Consider the following 20,368-nt stretch of genomic DNA (forward strand, 5'->3'; position numbering starts at 1 on the left):
ATAGCGCTTTTCAAGGCACCCAAAGCGCTTTACAATGCCACTATTCATTCACTCTCACATTCACACACTGGTGGAGGCAAGCTACTGTTGTAGCCACAGCTGCCCTGGGGCAGACTGACAGAGGCGAGGCTGCCATATCGCCTCTGCAGTGTTATCCTGGAGAATAGGGGTCTAGTGCATGATTATTAAATTTAATTTTTTATTTTTCAGCCAGTTTGATAACAATTTTTAGCACTTTAATGGGTTGTGGTTCTGGCGCCTGAACTTTTTCTGTCTACTTACTTTTGGGCAAACATCATAAGGCATATCTTATACAACATAGAAAAAAACAAGGAAATTGTTCCTCAACACTTAATTATTTATTTATTTTTCTTATCAGGCAAAACTTGTTAGATGTGTAAAAATGTAAACATCTTAAACATTTCCTGAAATATAGATGAGGCCTTTTTGTATTACTTGTCTGCAGCAGGAAACAGGCTTAATTCTCAGACCTTTTGGTTTGATTAGAAGAAGCGGACATGGGGCACACAACTTCTTCACTCTGAAATCCTCCCATTATTACTGTTCATAATGGGCAATAACAATAGTAGTCTCTCTGTGATAAGCTTTAACAACAAACATGCGATTTTACCCACATGCATGCATCTGCACTAACATGGGGAGGTTCATCGAGCCAGCTGCTCAACAGGCGGCTTTTCTATTCGAATATGAAGGCAGAGGATAAATGATACGAATGAACACGATTTTAACAAGAGCAAATTATGTGGGAATAACATCTTATAGCAAACACAGGGCTCAATGGTAAAAGTCCAGTAAAAGTAAAAGTTAAGCCTGCATTCTTGGCCAGCATCTGGTGACCAGTTTTATACAGCCTCAGTTCCTCGTCCTGTGACCTCAGTAAAAACCTTGAAGAATTTATGGGTTCAGTCAGTAGTTTCAGGCTGTTTAAAACACCCTAATTTGATTAAATTGCAGTCATTATTGAAATAAAAGAGGAGGATTATCTAGGGTGTGCTCTTTGGCTACTGGGTGTGCTGTGACCATCGGTTTCACAGTCAGATCCAGCCCCTTGTTTCAGTTTCAAAAAGCCAAGATGGCTGACAGCTGAAGGCTTCACAGGCTTCACTAACTCTTGCATTTGTGACACTGATATTGTGCTTGGACACGTAAAACCACTTTATATTTCTTACAGTCAGTATTTTCATGCAGTGTACCTGGTTTAGCAGGTGACCCATAAGCTGGAAGCCTACTGCAGAAGCCCAGGCTCAAGTCAGCCCTGAGCTATTTACTGCTTGTCATTTCCTGTCTGCTACTCACTTGGTAAAGGATAAATGCCTAAATTAAATCTTTATTAAAAAAAAAAAAAAAAAAGAGCAAGAGATTGACAGAGAAGTATTTTTTGCTGCTCCTTTCCACTACTGGCTTGTTTTACACAGCGACAGCATTACTGCATAAGGAAGTTAAAATATAATCTGTGCACATTAACTTCTGGATCTTTGAATAAAACTTAGGATATTTCTTAATAAAATAGCTGCAGGCTGGAATTAGCCATCCTGGCTCTCTAGCAGGAATAGCTGCAGCCTGTGGAGGGGAGTCTAGAGAGTGGGCGCAGGGTTTACTCCAATATATTTGTTTACACACTTTAGATACTCAGTTATAGATACAGATTAACTAGCTAGCAGTATATAAGGAAGTGTGTTTGTGCAAAAGTTTGAGCAACTACTCATTGCTTTATGTTGTCAGGAAAGTGGTTCAGTGATGTATAGAAACGTGTGCAAATCTAAAATGAATATAAGTCAAAAACAGAGTTACATGACCACCTTCATTTTTCAACACACGTTGGCCTCTTTTAGAAAACCTTCTAGTAAGGAATAACTCTCTAGGCTTCTTGAAGGACATTCAAAGTTCCTTTGTCGGCAGCCTTTTAGTTATTTTCTGTCACATTGATCACACACTGCTTCAGTAATGTTGAGGTTCAGGCGTTGGGGAGGCCAGTCCATGGCTGATAGTGTTCTGTTGTAGTATGTGTTTTCATGCTGAAAAAATGAAGCTATTGCCAGTTAGAAGTTTTGCAGATGGTAGTGAATGGTGGTTCAAAATCTGATGGTACTCTCCCAACACCACTGGCTGAAATGAAGCCCCAGGCAATGATGGAGCCTTCGTGTATTTGAGTCTTCTACTTGGAAATATTTAATTGAAAGGTTGTAAAACCGTAGCTCACTATGTGGACATTACAACACTAAAAATGTTGGCTTTATTTTACTTAGTGTGTGTATATTTAGGTTTTATTTAAAAAAAATAAAATAAAATTAGGCCTTGTTTACTTTCCTTATTCTGCCATAAATATACTGTTACAATCATATCCTTATATTAAGCATATCCAAAGTTTCACATAATGAGGTCACTGTTTGTAGCTCAATTGGTTTACTTCTACAAACTCAAGTTTGAGAGAGTTTTTCTGTTCTTGGCTCTTTATGTCAGTGCGTGCAGATTTCACTTATGTGGACATCTCAGACCCACAGCTCTGATTGTGAGCACAGGTTTAAAGTTAGGACACAGGATGAACTGATCAGCTGAACCAGGGCTTAGTATACGATAAATATGGATTATTTTGTATTTGAATCATGCTAAGCTGCTCTAATGAAGTCCATGAATAAGAGGGGGGATCGGATCCTGGAGCTGGAACAAATCCATTTGAATGAAAATTGGTTTTAAAAACAAGGAAATTAAACAAGAACTAACCATGAGGAAACCTTTTGTAACACATTGATCCTACATGCTTTTGTCACTCTGCAGCTTCTTAACAGGGAATTAAGGGAAGCAAAGAGTGCCAAAATGGAGTCTCATGTTGCACCCGACCTGCAGAAATCCTCACCGCAGTCACCCTCTCAGAACCACCTACCTCAGAGTCCACCAGATACGCCATCTTCAGCACAAACTGCATCGTCAGCTTCACCAGCACCTGTTCCTCCACCACAGCCACCTCTAGGTCCTGCAGAACCGGCAGCTCCTTCGGCTTCTCCAGCTCCTGTCCCAGCCAAGCTCCAGCTAGGTTAGACTGACTCCAGCGACACATCACAAAAGCTAACGCACTAAAAATTGGAGCAGAGTGTAATGTTTGTCTGCGGTAACACTCAGCTGTAAATGTGGTGTTCTCTTGTGCTCTAGGCTCTTACTCAGGAGCGCTGTCATCCCGTAAGAAGAAGAGGCGAATGGGAATGTACAGCTTGGTTCCCAAGAAGAAAACCAAAGTGCTAAAGCAGAGAACTGTGCTGGAAATGTTTAAGGAACTACAGCAGACTGCCAAGAGTCCAGAGGTCTGTGCTTCTCATCTTTTCAAAAATTAGCAAAATTAAAAGAAAGTGTAACACGTATTCATTTAGGCACATCTCATACATTGACAGTGTTTCAGTCTTATGCTTCTCATGCACTTTCTGCCCTTGAATGTTGAAAAAATTGCCACATGTGGAATTAATTACTCCAATCATTGTCCACTGAGACATAGACGATTAAAAATAAGCCGTTTGCCACACAAACCCTCAACTTTTCTCGACATGACCCGGTGGAGCTGTATGTGAAAATGCAAATGTCAGACCCTGTTCTGTTGGACGTCAACCTTCAAGTGAGTGGGAGTAATATATGATCCCAGCTCTATATATATATATTAGAGACGCCATTGTATTTTTAAGAACAGAACATCTTTCAATCAACATCTCCGACAACTTTCCCTAGTGTTCTTTTTTTAAACACACCAGGACTGTTGGTTTGGTAAGGTTAATGGGAAGTTGTTCAGGTTCATTTATGACCTCGGAAATGCTGAGGTGCTGCTGTTAAGGCATGCAGTTTAAGATGAATGAGTGTACAGTGGCTTGCAAAAGTACTCGGCCCCCTTGAACTTTTCCACATTTTGTCACATTACAGCCACAAACATGAATCAATTTTATTGGAATTCCAGGTGAAAGACCAATACAAAGTGGTGTACATGTGAGAAGTGGAACGGAAATCATACATGATTCCAAACATTTTTTTTACAAATAAATAACTGCAAAGTGGGGTGTACGTAATTATTCAGCCCCCTTTGGTCTGAGTGCAGTCAGTTGCCCATAGACATGGCCTGATGAGTGCTAATGACTAAATAGAGTGGACCTGTGTGTAATCTAATGTCAGTACAAATACAGCTGCTCTGTGACGGCCTCAGAGGTTGTCTAAGAGAATATTGGGAGCAACAACACCATGAAGTCCAAAGAACACACCAGACAGGTCAGGGATAAAGTTATTGAGAAATTTAAAGCAGGCTTAGGCTACATAAAGATTTCCCAAGCCTTGAACATCCCACGGAGCACTGTTCAAGCGATCATTCAGAAATGGAAGGAGTATGGCACAACTGTAAACCTACCAAGACAAGGCCGTCCACCTAAACTCACAGGCCGAACAAGGAGAGCGCTGATCAGAAATGCAGCCAAGAGGCCCATGGTGACTCTGGACGAGCTGCAGAGATCTACAGCTCAGGTGGGGGAATCTGTCCATAGGACAACTATTAGTCGTGCACTGCACAAAGTTGGCCTTTATGGAAGAGTGGCAAGAAGAAAGCCATTGTTAACAGAAAACCATAAGAAGTCCCGTTTGAGTTTGCCATAAGCCATGTGGGGGACACAGCAAACATGTGGAAGAAGGTGCTCTGGTCAGATGAGACCAAAATGGAACTCTTTGGCCAAAATGCAAAACGCTATGTGTGGCGGAAAACTACCACTGCACATCACTCTGAACACACCATCCCCACTGTCAAATATGGTGGTGGCAGCATCATGCTCTGGGGTGCTTCTCTTCAGCAGGGACAGGGAAGCTGGTCAGAGTTGATGGGAAGATGGATGGAGCCAAATGCAGGGCAATCTTGGAAGAAAACCTCTTGGAGTCTGCAAAAGACTTGAGACTGGGGCGGAGGTTCACCTTCCAGCAGGACAGCGACCCTAAACATAAAGCCAGAGCAACAATGGAATGGTTTAAAACAAAACATATCCATGTGTTAGAATGGCCCAGTCAAAGTCCAGATCTAAATCCAATCGAGAATCTGTGGCAAGATCTGAAAACTGCTGTTCACAAACGCTGTCCATCTAATCTGACTGAGCTGGAGCTGTTTTGCAAAGAAGAATGGGCAAGGATTTCAGTAGATGTGCAAAGCTGGTAGAGACATACCCTAAAAGACTGGCAGCTGGAATTGCAGCAAAAGGTGGTTCTACAAAGTATTGACTCAGGGGGCTGAATAATTACGCACACCCCACTTTTCAATTATTTATTTGTAAAAAATGTTTGGAATCATGTATGATTTTCGTTCCACTTCTCATGTGTACACCACTTTGTATTGGTCTTTCAAGTGGGATTCCAATAAAATTGATTCATGTTTGTGGCTGTAATGTGACAAAATGTGGAAAAGTTCAAGGGGGCCGAATACTTTTGCAAGCCACTGTATATAACATTACATCCACTTTTTTCCATTTGTTGTCTTGCAGGCTAAAGAGGTGGCCAGCATAAATGGGGAGAAAGTTGGAAATGCATCTGAGGATGAAGAGTCAGAAGATCTGGAGTCTGAAGAGGAGGAACAACAGCAGCCATCAGAAGAACCGGAAAGTGCTGCGCAGGAAACCTCTGAATCCATCGCTCAGGTTGGAGAATAAAAGTTGTTTCTTTTTCTTGAAACCTTGTGTGGTTGTTTCTTTGTGGCATCTCTGAATAACTGAATGCAATGCGTTGCAGTGAAAGTCTTACGTGTTAAATGCTACTGATGAACTCTGTTTGCTTTTCCTGGTGGAGGTGAAAGATGAGCAGGAGTCTGAAGAATCTGGAGAGGAAGAGTTGGAGGAGGAAGGCACTGAATCTGACTTGGTAAGACCCGCTCGCCACCACTTCTCCAACTGCATCTCATACCACCTCTTTTAGCTAAAAATGGAAGAGAGTTGATGTGTTTATTTTTTTTGTATGTTTTTTGTTTTGGTTTTTTTTGTTTCTCTCCGTTGTTAAAATCATCCCTGTGGCTTAACTCACCTGCATCAGAGCACAGAGTCGGGTCTGAAGAAAAAATTGAAAAAGAAAACAAAAGCAGACAGCGCATGGCTCCGGCCCTCCAGGAAACGAAAAAGGAGGATGAAGTCCAAAGGTGATCGTTGTTCCTCTATATGCACATCCACCCAATCACCTATCTCAATATTCTCAGGCTGACTGATGCTATTTCTTGAGAGAAACATGTCACAAGTGGATGACAGTAAGTAATTCTCTGAAACCGACATTAACCCCAGAAACTGAAACTATGTACTGCTGGGTACATGTTCAGCAGTGAACTGATTTTAGCCACCTAATATTTTCAGTATCTGTTTATACACTGGCATTATTTAGATTATTTTCTAAATAAACTTTTCACCTCTTTACCTGCTGCCAGACTGACAGAAACAGTAATTTTAGTTCAAAGACATGTGAATTGTTTGTGTGCCGCTCACCTCGATTGGTGAGTTTATTTCTTGACTTAGTAGTTCAGATCTGAACTACACATTCACAAAATAAACAATAAACAAAGCTCTCAATTGTTGCAGCAGCTCTGTCTGTCTCCTTGATTCAGGTTCCTTTTTTAGAGGGAGCTTGAAATTCCATGTGAGAGGTGGAAATGGCTTTACTGGCAATATTGTCATTATCTCTTAACCCAACCCTAGGCCAGGTCTCCAGCTGTTTGGTAGCGAAAAATACATATGTATCTGGCGGCAGGCAGTATTTTTCAGTATGCATGCATGCAGCATTACAGCACACAGTTAAGTTACCTTATTTTGGCAGAAATCTGTGTATTTTTTGGCCATTTTTGAGTATTTAATTTAAAAAGTATATTATATTTGTGTAAATACTTGCTCAATTAATAAAATGAGCTTTAAAAATGTATATAATCAGAGTGCCGGTGATCTTCTGGGTAAAAATTAGATTCTTAAAACGTGAGTTTAAGCCTCTGCTAAACCCTAAAATCTGAGACTCTACAGGGTCATGGCTTTGGCTTTTATTGACTAAAATGACAAAAGTTACATTGCAAGCTGACTAAAACTTCAGATCCATGTTGGTCTGAAAACATGGCACAGTTCAAACCCAGCGCCCAACTGGTTGCACTTGTTGTTCCTGTTTGATATATATCTACACTTCTGCAGCTGCTTTGAACTAGGTGAAAAATGTTCAGACAAGATATAATTATGGCATTTTTTCTTAAGGCTCTTCCTTAAGTATTTTCTTATCCTTCGTCTTTCTCACAGAGCCGGAGGTGGCTGTTCAGCCTCAGGCTCCAACTCCAGCCGAACCCCATGATCACAAGGAGTACACGCAGATTGTCCCACCTGTCAGCCTCAGCAAGCCTTCACCCAGCAAAGGTGAGATTCAATCTAGTTTAGTCACTCCAGTTACCAGAGGTAAGGCCTCAGACACAGATTGGCTCCACCTGCCTGTGCCACAAAACCTGTCGAAGCATCTACACCCCTAACTCCATTATCCAGGTGGATGAGTTACTTACTAAAAAAACAAAAAGCACCACTCAAGAGTTGTTATCGAAGTGGAACCTATCCAGATGCCAAAAGTGTGTTCATAGCAGGCTATAAACATGCTTATTTCTGCTGTGAAGTTGGTTGTTAATATGGTTGCTGGATCTCTTTTTCTTTCCTTCCCTTCATGTCAATCAGGAGCTGTTTTAGTGCACACATTCAAAGCAATGGAGCCACAAGGTTTTAAAAGACAAAATCCTACAGGACTGAGAGTGTGGTGAAAATCGAGTTTTCGATTTGCAAGTTTTACACCCAAAATTACAAAAAAAAAACCCAACAAACCTCCAGACGGCTTCTATGATATTTGGGTGATAAAGGGTTAAATGTCTTGTTTTGTTGATTTAAATAGTTTTCTATTCCTTATGAGACCAATGTGGCTGATTTCATTGGCCGCGCTCTTTTCTTTCTTCAGACACTTCAGGGTCGGCGGTCGAGGAGGCTCAGGAGCTTCCGCTCTGCAGTTGCCGCATGGAGACCCCCAAGAGTCGAGAAATTCTCATTCTGGCAGACAGGAAGTGCATGGCCACAGAGAGTGTAGATGGACAGCTGACTCGCTGCCAGGATGCTGTAGTGAAACATGAAATGATGCGTCCTTCCAACTCCGTTCAGCTGCTCGTTCTATGCGAGGACCATCGCAACGGCATGGTGAAGCACCAGTGCTGTCCGGGCTGCGGCTTCTTCTGCAGAGCGGTGAGTGAAAACTGTGTGCCAATCAGTTTCAGGCCTCTGGCTGCAGTTTAACTGGCAGCTACTGTCACAAATGGAACAATTTACACAGATGAAAAACTTACATGGTAAATGGCTCTGCATTTAGACGTTTTTTTTTTTTAAGTGTTACTCTGATGATTGAGGAAGCTGCACTAATCTCAGTTCTTTGGGGTTAATGAGGCTTTCACACAGGACACAGCATGTGATGCACTTGCCATTTCTCGATGAAGCCACTGAGGTTTTCTGTTTTCTCTGGCTCCTTTATGCATACCTCAAGGCCTTTTAATAGATCTGTAGAGCTCCTGTGAGGAACATGTAACTAATCCAATAGGTTTATATACACAGTACGTTCACAGGTACAGGTACAGACCACACAGTTTAGTTTGTGCTTGACAGTCTTGACTAAACACTTTCCTAATTTGTGCCTCAGATTTCTAAGTGTGAGTCCTGGATGACACTTGGATGTCAGCAAGTCTTTTCCCTTATTAAGTACACGCCATGATTCAGTATCGTGAAGAACTAACTTTATCAGGAGAAACTTGAAGTAATTGTTTTCATTATGGCGGACTCTCACATCATTAACCATTCTTCTTTGGCAGATGTTGGTTGTGGGGCTCTTCCTCCTTTTGGCTCTTATAAGTGAATATTGCAGGTTTACAGAAGCAACCTAGACACTGTTGTCGTGTGAGACATGGTCAGAGGACATGTGCTTTGTGAATGTTTGTTTACAGAGACTGTTTGTTGTTCCTGCACAGGGGACCTTCATGGAGTGCCAACCAGACGTCAGCATCTCTCACCGTTTCCATCGCGCTTGTGCCTCAGTGCTGAAAGGTCAAAGCTTCTGTCCTCACTGCGGAGAAGAGGCCAGCAAGGCCAAGGAGGTCACCATTGCCAAGGCTGACACCACCTCCACCGTGCCCCCTGCTCTTGCACATGGGCCAGCCACGCCTGGAGCCCTCGAGGGCCGAGCAGACACAACCACTGGCAGGTAAAAATGCAACTTTGGAACTGTTTTGTTTGTTTCTCACAAAATGCCGAACTTGAGCTTTGTTCTCACTTGTTTTCTAGCTCCTCTTGTTTAACTGTGGGGGCTGAAGTCAGTGGCCGGGCTGACAGTTCGCTGTCTGTTCGTTCTGCACATGGATTCGACACATCTGCTGTTCCTGGGTCCTCCAGGGCTGCCCCCCTGCAGGCTGGGATGGCAACAACAGCCCTGTCTACACTCACTCCAGGACCCAGAGAAACTCTAGAGAGCATCCTGGTGGCTCTCGACACAGAAAAGTAAGTAAACCCACCTTAATTCACCTAAAAGACCACAAGCCATTTACAAGCTAATTCATTTTTTGTGTCTGTTTGACCAGACCCAAGAAACTGCGCTTCCACCCTAAACAACTTTACCTCTCTGCCAAGCAAGGAGAACTGAAGAAGGTCCTGCTCATGTTGGGTACGTAAATCCCATTCAGGCTCTGTCATCTGAACTCCTTTTCATTGTTCACCTTGTAGTGATGTCTGCCAAAACTAGTTTTGCTCTTTCTTCCAGGAAACTGGTGTAATTTTCATGACCCTCAAATTTTATTATGAATAATTTTACCACATGCGTTTGTAAGTTTTCTGTGTTTGTCTAATGCTACCAAAGTCATTGACCCCCAGCCTAAATACACAGTCCGCACACTGTATACAATTTCAGCCCATCTGTCACCACAAGCTGGCAACGTCTTGTCACATGCATCCAACATGTGACAAGAAGTTGCAGACTTTGATCCAGATACTAATTGTAAAATCACAAATGATCCCACTAAAATACCAAATTCTCCATCAAAACTAGCTCTGCTCTAAGCCGGACAGCTGGCACAGTTTACACCAGGGGTAGGCAACCTTTCTGATGGCGAGTGCCATTTAAAATTTCCTCAGAAGTCAGTGTGCCATATGATTGCATTAGCAATAAATTTAATAACGCTCTATATGAACAGTTGCACATTATATAGAACCACTTTATAGAATTATATTTGTTTGCAGATGTTGGCAGCTATCAGCAAATAGTTATCAGCTATTTTGAAACAAAAACAGACACTTTTTATTCATAACAAGAACTCCATAACAGCAAATGAACTGTACAACAGAAAATACAAATGCTATTTATGGTCTCCTCACAACAATGATAAGAAAAATAAACTGGGCCAATATGGCATGTTTGTTAATACAGAGACACACATGTTAATGTGATCTCTGGTCTCCCGCTCAGAGACACAGGTCTCCGAGTGTCCAACATTCAGACGACTACCTGAGGACACTCATGTGAGAGAAAATCTGCTCACACAGATATGTAGAGCCAAATACTGTCAATAAGGCCTCTGCAATGTTCTGAAGACAGTTAAACTTGTCAGGTAGTGATGTCCAGCAGGTGAAAATGCAGCTCCATGAACACGCACAGCTGTAGGTTCCAGCTGCTTCGATGTCGCATTAACTGGCATTAACTCAGCCAGTTAATGCCAGACAAATCTAGCTGCTCATTAAAGATTTCTGGTTTGATCAGAAAATAAAACATTGGTCCATACACCTGAAAGTCCCAAAAATGCATTGTGTCTCGAGTCTATGGATGCATTTTGACTAGAGACCGGCCCACCAGATATTAAAGCCATAAAGCCTTTGAATGAAAACAAACGCTGTTGTGACAGTGATGTACACTGTCTTGTTGGTAAATGTATGATTTCTATTCATTTTACGTCAGATAAAAACTTTGGTTGTAAGCTTCAGATAATTATTTAATAACAGCCAGACATTTTAAATGAGAATAAGAAAGTATTTCTTTGTGCTCCCCTTTCCCTGTTAATGCCCTACCTGGCCCCCTGGCAAAACTTTGCTAGATCCGCCCCTGCACAGTTACCAGCTGTCAGCTACATAGAAAAGGATCCTGGTGTTATTTGTCTCTCAGAAACAGCTCATAACTTCCCTTCAACTCATTCATGTCACCTAAAAGGTAAACCTGTTTCTCCATCACCTGTTCAGCTCTGATGATTCAGTAAGGACATCTCCTGGTTTCATCTTCATGTTTCCCTCTCACCACATATCCAAACCGATATCATGACCAGCAGCTTTACAGCTGTGGCTCCAGCAAACATCAGCTGATACTAGAAATTAATATTAAATACATTCTAACAACAGCTGATCAAGCTTAAACGTGCTGCTGTTGTTTAGTGCGACATCCGGCAGTTCTGGCGCAAAGTGGGCGATAAACAAACAAGAGAGAAAAGCTGATCAGCTGATCATTGATCAGTTTCATGATTGAAGTAGCAACAGGAGAGAGAGGGGAGAGAATGAGAGGAGAAGAAGATGCAGCTGTGCAGCAAAGACACAATAACTCCAGCTTTGTGTCTTTTTCCATCCTGGCTGAAGTACGGGACAAACTGTGTTCCTTCTCAGCTCAACACGAAACGCGTAATAATTTCTCTGAATGCAGGACGATTCCGTTTGTACGGGACGGTTGGCAACTCTACTAACTAACCTTATGAATAAAATAAAGTTCACTATCAATAAAATCATAGCACCTGCCCAGCTGTATATAAACTCCGTCATGCTAGCTAGTACGCAGCACGAGTTATTGTAACTGACTGTAAAAAGTCAGCACAACGAAAATAAACTGCACCTAAACTTGGTTTATATCTGACCCAGATAGACTGCAGGTCATAACTTCGTACCTGAAGTTCAGTTCACCTGACGCTCCGACCGGCGGCTGCCTCGGGTCTTTCCTCCTCCTGCCTCCCCTTCCCTCATCCACCTGCTGGCCTCCACCACTTGTTAATTTTACTGAATCTGTGGAAGCTCCGCCATAGCCACCACCAAACAACTGAGTTATTTTTACACACCAACCAGCGTCTGGCCAATTCACCAGCAAAATAAAAAATAAAAATAAAAAATAATTGGGCCACCGAGCAAATGCCCTTATGCCCGATGGCCAGTCCAGCTATGGTCGTGCGTGCCATCAGTTAACCCCGTTGGCACGCGTGCCTAGGGTTTCCGACCCCTGGTTTACACAAACTGTGGGGGGGGTGGTGGATTTTTTTTAAACATAAACGTTGGCAGGTATTTTCATGCATCTTACTCGCCTTCCTTTACCTTCCAGTGGACGGTATCGACCCGAATTTTAAGATGGAATCGCAGAATAAACGCACCCCGCTGCATGCAGCAGCTGAGGGAGGTTACAAAGACATCTGCCACATGCTTGTTCAGGTAACATTGTGCTTCACATCTCTCCAACGGAAATATTAAACTTTGAGTAACTTTCTGACAAAAACCTTAAAATAAAAATCTTAACCAGAGTTTTATACTAATATTAATGATTCTGATTTTGTGGAAGCAGTTTTACATTAGCTGTTTGTCTGATGTTTCAGGCTGGTGCAAACTTGGACATGTGTGATGAAGATCAGCGGACTCCTCTGATGGAGGCCTGTGAGAACAACCACATGGAGGTGGTCCTGTACCTGCTCAGAGCTGGAGCCAGTGCCATGCACAAGGTAAATATGCATCAGATTTTTCTCTGAGGTTCCCATCAGCCAACTAAAGATCCAGGTGAAATGTTTGTCTAAACCTGAATCAATAATTAAATCCTCTGCCATTCTCAGGATGTTGAAGGGTTCACGTGCCTCCACCTAGCGGCCAAATCTGGCCATTACAAGATTGTTGAGCACCTTCTGTCCACTGGACTGATTGATATTAACTGCCAGGTTAGTACACCTAAAAATGTCTGTTGTAAAAGAAGGGGAGAGGCTGCAAGATTGAAATGTACAGCTTCAGGATGCAGCACTCTGCTGTCTATGTGTTAACTACAGAGCCATGGGTAGACTAGCTTAGCTTAGCTTTAACAAGCAGTGAAAAACAGCTATCCTAGTTTATAAGAAAACAAAAAACCATGTGTGCTTTTACTTCAGCTTTCCATAGTCACCCTGTTCCCAGTCAATTTCAACCTTAGCAAAAGGTTGCTTTTCTGGCTGTAGTTCCATGATTGCCTTGTAGATGAGGGGGTATCAAGCTTCTGATCCATGGGCAAAGAAACAGATGGTGTCCAGGTTCCTGAGGGTCCTTAAGTCTCAAATGCATCATTAATCAAAAATAAGGTCTCAGTTTGTGTTAAGATATCTCAATGTCTTTTTCTAAAACTGCAAAGAAATAATTTTTCTGACATTGTTATTGAAAATGTCCAAAATATGTTAGCCTTCCTTTCTTAGCAATGAAGCAGAGAAGATTTGAAACCTGGAAATTGATGCTGGTTGCTTAAATCTGATGGTTTAAGCAGTTCTGACAAGCAACATAGATGAAGTTGTTGTGGATGCTCATGAGTACACATGAAACTTGTCTCAATCCTAGAGAATTTATACAGTTTTCAAAATTTCATTTTGAGACATTAAAAATAGAATTTAAAAAAATAATCCTAAATTTAGCTATATTTGTTGAAACCCTGTAAAAAATTTCTATCCCCCAAACTGTTTAAAATACTTCCATACCAGTCTTTTAAGTTTCTTAAAATTTCAGATCTGAGAGGTGATAAACAAAGTTTTATATAATAGTAATTCCCGTTAGGATGTACGTTCGTATTCACTTTATTTATTTATTCAGTTTACTGGCTACAAAGCAAACATTTGGCACTGAGCTAAAGTGTTTTGGTTGACTGATGTCCTCTGCACTTAAAATTGTTGCTCCCAAAGCTCAGTAATGAATAATATGTTTCATATGATCTGTAACTTCCATTAAAAAAAATTAAATATTCATTGATTTACTTGTTTTCCATTCATGTGACACACTAGGATGGATTTCCAGTGTGTATTTTTTACTGTAAAGCACTTTGTAACTGGGCTTAAAAGGTGCTCTGGGAATAATTGATGCATGACGGGCTGCACTCTGCTGCATGCGTCTTGGATTAAGATGTTTGAACTTGCTATATGTAGCATCAGGACAGCTTTGACGTAACGAAGCAGCCTTTCCTCTTTTACTACTCTCTACTCAGGAGGACTGAAAATTAAAAGCTGTGCTTTTCTTCTTAGTTTTTCTTTTTTTTTCTTCTTTTTTTTTTCTTAATAGGAATTCCAATATGTAGTTGGATTGATGTTGTTTCAGTATTTCTTCAGCTGATTTTCAAGCCCATTATTAATTTTCCACAGGATGACGGAGGCTGGACACCCATGATCTGGGCCACAGAGTACAAACATGCAGACCAGGTGAAGCTGCTTCTTACTAAAGGAGCTGACTGCAGCATCAGGGACAAGGTTAGCGTAGAAGTCTCTCCACCCCAGGTTTGAAATCCTTTGCAGAAGAATTAAATGCTGGCTAATTGTGGGTTTATTTGGGTTATCTTTATTTAGGAAGAAAACATTTGCCTTCACTGGGCCGCATTCTCTGGCAGCGTGGAGATAACTGAGCTGCTGTTGAACGCTCACTGCAATCTGCAAGCTGTCAACATCCACGGAGACTCTCCTCTACACATTGCTGCTCGGGAGAATCGCCTGGATTGCATCACGTGAGTTGCCAGCCCCACCTACTGAATAAAAACGCCGTTAAAAAGTCATTGTTGTCGTGGATGGTTGGTAAAATTGGTTCTTTGTCTCATCAGGCTCCTCCTGTCTCGAGGAGCAGATGTGTTTTTGAAGAACCGCGAGGGAGAAACTCCCCCAGACTGCTGCAGCCACAACTCGAAGGCCTGGGCCGCTCTGCAGGCCAACAGGAAGGAGAGGGATGCCAAAAACATTAGGCTTAGTCGAGCAGAAGAGAAAGCCCTTCACAGGTTAAAGACCAGGCTGGGAGTGATAAAGCATCATAAATAGCGATGTTAAGATTCTGTCCACCTGTTTCTTTCAAATTAAAGCACCTAAACTGTCTCTCTGTCCATTTACAGCGACATAGCTTTAGGGCAGGAGCGAGTTCCCATCCCCTGTGTCAACGCAGTTGACAGTGAACCTTACCCAGATGACTACAAGTACATCCCTGAAAACTGTGTTACTTCCCCCATGAATATTGACAGGAACATAACACACTTACAGGTAAGCTAAAGGCCATCTGAGTAGGCTTTTAACATTACTTAAAAAACCCAACAACAAACGATAAAGAGACAAACTAAAAGGAATCTGTCTGCATGAAGAACAGCAAGTTCAGATTTACAGAAGAAAACCCCGTCATCAACACAAAGATCCAGTATCATCAGTACAGTTCAAGAAGAAAACCTTTTTTCCTTTTACTCAAAAAGTTGCAGATGGATTTGCGTTTCCACTTAGAAGTGATTTAACTTTTGGAAGCGATCCAGATTTGGGCCCAGTAATCTATGGAAGATTCTTCAGTGTTGCAACGTAACACAGAATTCACATCATAACTTACAATGTACTTACGTACATGTATTTAAGTACTGTATTTAAGAAAAAATAAATTTAAAAAAATCACGTTGTGAATCCACAAATACTGGCTCATAACTACCAAGGGGAGGAAGGGTGCAGCTGAAACCTGGAAACAAGTTACCGCACATTACCAGAACTTCACAGGAAGTCCTGTGATTTCACTCACTTATCTCAGTCCAATTTTTTTTTTTCCCTTTTTTTTTTTTTTCCCTTTTTTTTTTTACTACCTCTGTGTAAAAGCAACATTGGACCATAGAGCTCCAACTCTCAGTAAGCCTTGCTACCATTTCTAAGTTTTGGTGACATCAGGAGAGAATCTGCAGAATCCCCACAGAGATTTTTGCCATGCAGCATGAAGATAATTATTTTTTATTTATTTTGCTAAGGTTGAAATCATTTAATTCAGATCACCTAATTTCGCGGACACATAAGTTTACTTTTGGAGTGAATGCATGATCAGACTGTTCTGGCACTTTCTGTTAAATGTTTTAACGTCTTTTGTGTTGCATTTGATCCAAGCCATCAGTAATACAGTGACATTTTAAAAAGAACTATAGGTTTTTCTTTGCATTGTGAAGTGACCTATGTTATTTTCCACTCTGTTGCAGTACTGTGTTTGTAAGGAAGACTGCTCTGCGAGTATCTGCATGTGTGGACAGCTCAGTCTGCGCTGCTGGTATGACAAGGTAAGAACGGGCAATCTGCGAGTCTGAAAGTGTGCGAACACCTTAATAAAATAAGCTTTACCCAACATTAAATCACTACAGTTTAGTTTAACTACCATCTTTGAAACCATCAAGCTTATAGAGAGTCCTGCATGTGTGTATTGTCCTGTTTAGAGTGGTCGACTTCTACCTGAATTCTGCCGAGAGGAGCCTCCTCTCATCTTTGAGTGCAACCATGCGTGCTCCTGCTGGAGGACCTGCAAGAACCGCGTAGTGCAAAACGGACTCAGGTGATTTAACAAATAAAAAGACTGTTAAAGGATTTGTGGCTTTGTAAGCCAGCATGTGTATATAATGGAGTTGATCTGAAGAGCTGCACTACTTGCTGTGTGAAGGTAAACAAGACGAGTGTTGCTTAAAGATGTTTCTGGTCCTCTAGGACCAGACTCCAGCTGTTCAGGACCAGTAAGAAAGGCTGGGGTGTCCAGGCACTGCAAGACATACCACAAGGGACCTTTGTATGCGAGTAAGTCAAAGACAGCCCAATAACACTTGTTTTGTATGGATCCATCCTTCAGTGTTTCCCAGCATAATTTATAGTTTGAAAACAAGGAGAATAGTGGTCATGACTTTGTTTTATCACTTCTACTTTCATTTTGGGAAAAATTAAAATGCTATTCTTGCACGTGCAGCTTTATCTTTATCTCCTGCCAGATGGTCCCAAGACTGACCCAAGACGACTGTCAGTAGTCTAAATGCAAGTATTACACATACAAAACCAGATGTTTGGTTAAATTTAGTTTTAAACAGGAGCATGGAAGGATCTGAAAGATCTCTTAGCAAAGGAAGCGGTACATCACGTCTGACCAGCACAGAAAGTTATAAATGACTTGGATTCCTTATCTACAGAAGTCAGACTGGACCCTGGCTGAAATCACTGCTTTTCAAAGAGGAATCGGTCACGAATAATGTGCTGCCCCTTGTTTTATGGCCATTCGGTGCACTGCAGTTTGTGCCTTATGTGACTGATTTTTCTGAATGTGCTTTAAAAACTCTTCTAGGGACGGGTGTTATAAACCATCTTGGGCTGTGAAGTCTGTGGTGTGTCGCACTGTTCATGTCACAAACTTGTGAACAAAAGAAGAATATTAAAATGCCCGTCTGTTTTTGAACAGGTATGTTGGTGAGATAATCTCTGAAGCAGAAGCAGAGATGAGGCAAAATGATGCTTACCTGTTCAGTCTGGATGACAAGGTGAAGTATAAGAAAAATTTGAATAGATGTTGGACTGTTTTCTGGTTTTATTCCTTCTGTGCAGAATTCCTTTAAAAAATTTATTTTGAGCCTTTCATTTATTTTATTATTCCCCCTTCTGCAAACCACAGGATCTCTATTGCATTGATGCCCGTTTCTATGGAAATATCAGTCGCTTCCTCAACCACATGTGCGAGCCCAACTTGTTCGCTTGCCGAGTATTCACGAAACACCAGGACCTGCGTTTTCCACACATTGCCTTCTTTGCCAGTGAAAACATCAAAGCTGGAGAGGAGCTTGGGTAAGCTTTAACAAGTTATTTTAATTTATGTTTATCTCTTTTTCTGCAATTTTGTGTTTATGTTGTTGTTGTTATAACACAGTCCCCTGTTTCTTTTGTTTCCCCCCCCTTAGAAAATCTGAACAAATAAAACAAACAAAACCAAAGTCAAAAAACAACAACACTTTACAAGACAGCAGAGCAAAATAAATGTGTTACTGGGGGTCTAATAATCTAATAGTGATGAATTGCTACAGATCAGCATGGATATTTAAGAGTTTTAGTTTCAACCCTTACGTATAGGAAATGAGCTGTGGGTAGTGACTGAAAGGGTGACATGATGGGTCAGGTGGCAGAAATGAGCTCCTGGTTTGTGGCCACCATGGTACCATCGCCATTTATACTGGCTCTTGAGACGTGCCAGACTTGCTGCAGTTTTCTCCTGAATGATCCGTGTCACCATTCAGAACCCCCCCCTCCCTCCCTCCCTCAGCAGTTGAGGGCAACAGTGGCATGCAAGAATGAGGCACGGGGCCCTGGGTTGACCCACTGCTTCTCCACATCACAATGAGCTAGCTGAGGAAGCTTCCTGGGTGGGAGATCCCAGGACACACTGGAGGGATTGTCTCTCTGAACTGGTTTTGGAATGTCAGCTGAAGAGCTGAAGGGGATCTGGACAGCTTTGATTTGACACTGCCACAGTGGCCCATACCTGAATAAACAGAAAGTGGATGGACCATTATGGACCATTTATAAAAAATGCGAAATTTATATTTCTCCAAAAGTTGAATCTGTTCATCTGGACGTAGCGTTTTGTGGGAGATTTAAAAGGTTCCTTCATGTAATGAACTTTTGGAGATTTACTTTCCTGGATGATTGAGAATGCATCAAGACTAAATTTATATTACACTACTACTTCTTCCTCTTTTTTTTTTTCTTTTTTTTTTTCTTTTTTTTGCCCCCCTCATAAGGAGTATACATTTGGAATATACATTTTACAGAAGATGACCCACTCTCTCCTGAACCACTGCTGACTGTTTTTGCAAGCAATATTTGAATAAATTACCTTTTAACTGCTGTGAATATTTACATTTAGAACTGCTGTGAACCACCGAGAAGCTTTCAGCTGTAAGATGAATGTAGTTTTGGTTGCATATCAGCACTTTTATGTAAACATTTCCTTTCTTCTGTCGTCCTCCTCTCAGATTTAACTATGGTGACCACTTCTGGGAAGTCAAAAGCAAGGTGTTCAGCTGTGAATGTGGCTCATCCAAGTGCAGGTACTCATCAGCGGCAATGGCGTCCCTGCAGGCGGACAGCACACCCGAGGACCAGCAGCAGCCCAGCGCGTCGCCTGACACCAGCTCTTCCAACAGTCCTTCCAGTCCCTCCTAAAGAAACAACAACAAAAAAAACAAAAAACAAACGCTCCACACACTAAGTTTGGCCGTACTGACGGACACACGGGGACGCCAGTCCACATCCTCTTTAAACTTTTATTGGTGAACTTGTACTGTATCTCCACTTTGGATTGAAACCACGGACCACTGACCTTCGTTGAGAACCTAAAGACGAGATGCACAATCACATCCTGGATTAACCTCCTGCTCTATTATTCCGCCGTATGTAATGTGAACAGCAGGGGGTAATGTCATCACGCACAGTAAACGCCACAGAGACGATAAAACGGTCTTTACATTTCATACTTCACTTTGCTGGAAAGCAGAACTGTGCGTTTTTGTTTTTCCTTTTCACCCCCCTTTGGTTTTTTTTTTTTTTTTTTTTTTTTTTGACACAACTGAGGATTTTCAGTGGAAGTCATCAAAGAATTTGAGGTCACTGATTAAGGGTAATATTGTCTTTTGCAAAGACAGCCCCAGTGCACAGCTGGGTGTTACTTTTCTGACCTTTTCGGTTATTTACCATGAACCATTCCAGCAAAACTAGCTGATGAATATTAAATTATGTTGCCACTTTTTTTGGTGTCATTCATCTTTGAGTGTTTCAAAGGACATTTCAGACATTTTCCACGACACCTGAAGATGAATTTACTAAAGAGAAAGAAGTGGACTGCTTTTAATTTGCTCCTCAAGTGGTTATAGGTTGTAAAGTGGAACAATGTTAATCCATTCCTCAGCATTGAGGCGTTTCTAGTCTGAATAAATTGGCTGACCTTTTTATTGAGCATGTGTACGGATTGTGAAACGTGCCGGACGTTTTCGCCGTTCTTGTTCACGAATTGATTTAAACTGAAAATGAGCAAGGAAAAAAAAGAAAATGGTGCTGACACAGGTTTTTACTTTTGTTTTCATTTTTATTACCCAAGTGAACATAATTTGTAAAATAAGAGAATGTTTTTAAGTTTTTTTTTTTTAAGTTTAATTTTATCTCCAGTTTTCTAATTGTAGTTGCCGTAGTCTATTTTAGTTTCATGATTTTTGCCGACAGAAGCCAACCTGTCATTTTAAATGTTGTTAGTAAAGCAGTGACTGTTGTGCTAAGTCTTGAAAGGTATAGGTGGAAAAA

At 41.4% G+C, this 20,368-nt stretch overlaps 1 protein-coding gene across 4 annotated transcripts in view; it reads left to right on the forward strand.

Annotated features, from left to right (window-relative positions):
• ehmt1b (euchromatic histone-lysine N-methyltransferase 1b) overlaps positions 1 to 19,597 on the forward strand; it is a 40,725-nt gene extending 21,128 nt beyond the window's left edge. For 2 of the 4 annotated variants that reach the window (XM_031738985.2, XM_031738984.2), the window contains exons 4-26: positions 2,797 to 3,052; positions 3,169 to 3,317; positions 5,508 to 5,660; positions 5,809 to 5,880; positions 6,049 to 6,151; positions 7,278 to 7,391; positions 7,972 to 8,249; positions 9,023 to 9,255; positions 9,336 to 9,548; positions 9,629 to 9,711; positions 12,388 to 12,494; positions 12,656 to 12,778; positions 12,887 to 12,988; positions 14,420 to 14,524; positions 14,621 to 14,775; positions 14,869 to 15,039; positions 15,151 to 15,295; positions 16,252 to 16,329; positions 16,483 to 16,598; positions 16,748 to 16,834; positions 17,484 to 17,562; positions 17,694 to 17,863; positions 19,048 to 19,237. In XM_031738985.2, the coding sequence (XP_031594845.1) occupies positions 2,797 to 3,052; positions 3,169 to 3,317; positions 5,508 to 5,660; positions 5,809 to 5,880; positions 6,049 to 6,151; positions 7,278 to 7,391; positions 7,972 to 8,249; positions 9,023 to 9,255; positions 9,336 to 9,548; positions 9,629 to 9,711; positions 12,388 to 12,494; positions 12,656 to 12,778; positions 12,887 to 12,988; positions 14,420 to 14,524; positions 14,621 to 14,775; positions 14,869 to 15,039; positions 15,151 to 15,295; positions 16,252 to 16,329; positions 16,483 to 16,598; positions 16,748 to 16,834; positions 17,484 to 17,562; positions 17,694 to 17,863; positions 19,048 to 19,237 (3,282 nt within the window). Of the gene's footprint in view, positions 1 to 2,796; positions 3,053 to 3,168; positions 3,318 to 5,507; positions 5,661 to 5,808; positions 5,881 to 6,048; positions 6,152 to 7,277; positions 7,392 to 7,971; positions 8,250 to 9,022; positions 9,256 to 9,335; positions 9,549 to 9,628; positions 9,712 to 12,387; positions 12,495 to 12,655; positions 12,779 to 12,886; positions 12,989 to 14,419; positions 14,525 to 14,620; positions 14,776 to 14,868; positions 15,040 to 15,150; positions 15,296 to 16,251; positions 16,330 to 16,482; positions 16,599 to 16,747; positions 16,835 to 17,000; positions 17,563 to 17,693; positions 17,864 to 19,047 lie in introns of those variants that run through there. The other 2 variants (XM_039615095.1, XR_005613834.1) reach the window with 2 other exon arrangements.
• Positions 19,598 to 20,368: the final 771 nt, after the last annotated feature.

This window comes from Oreochromis aureus, linkage group 7, assembly GCF_013358895.1.
Source record: "Oreochromis aureus strain Israel breed Guangdong linkage group 7, ZZ_aureus, whole genome shotgun sequence".
Lineage (NCBI taxonomy): Eukaryota > Metazoa > Chordata > Actinopteri > Cichliformes > Cichlidae > Oreochromis > Oreochromis aureus.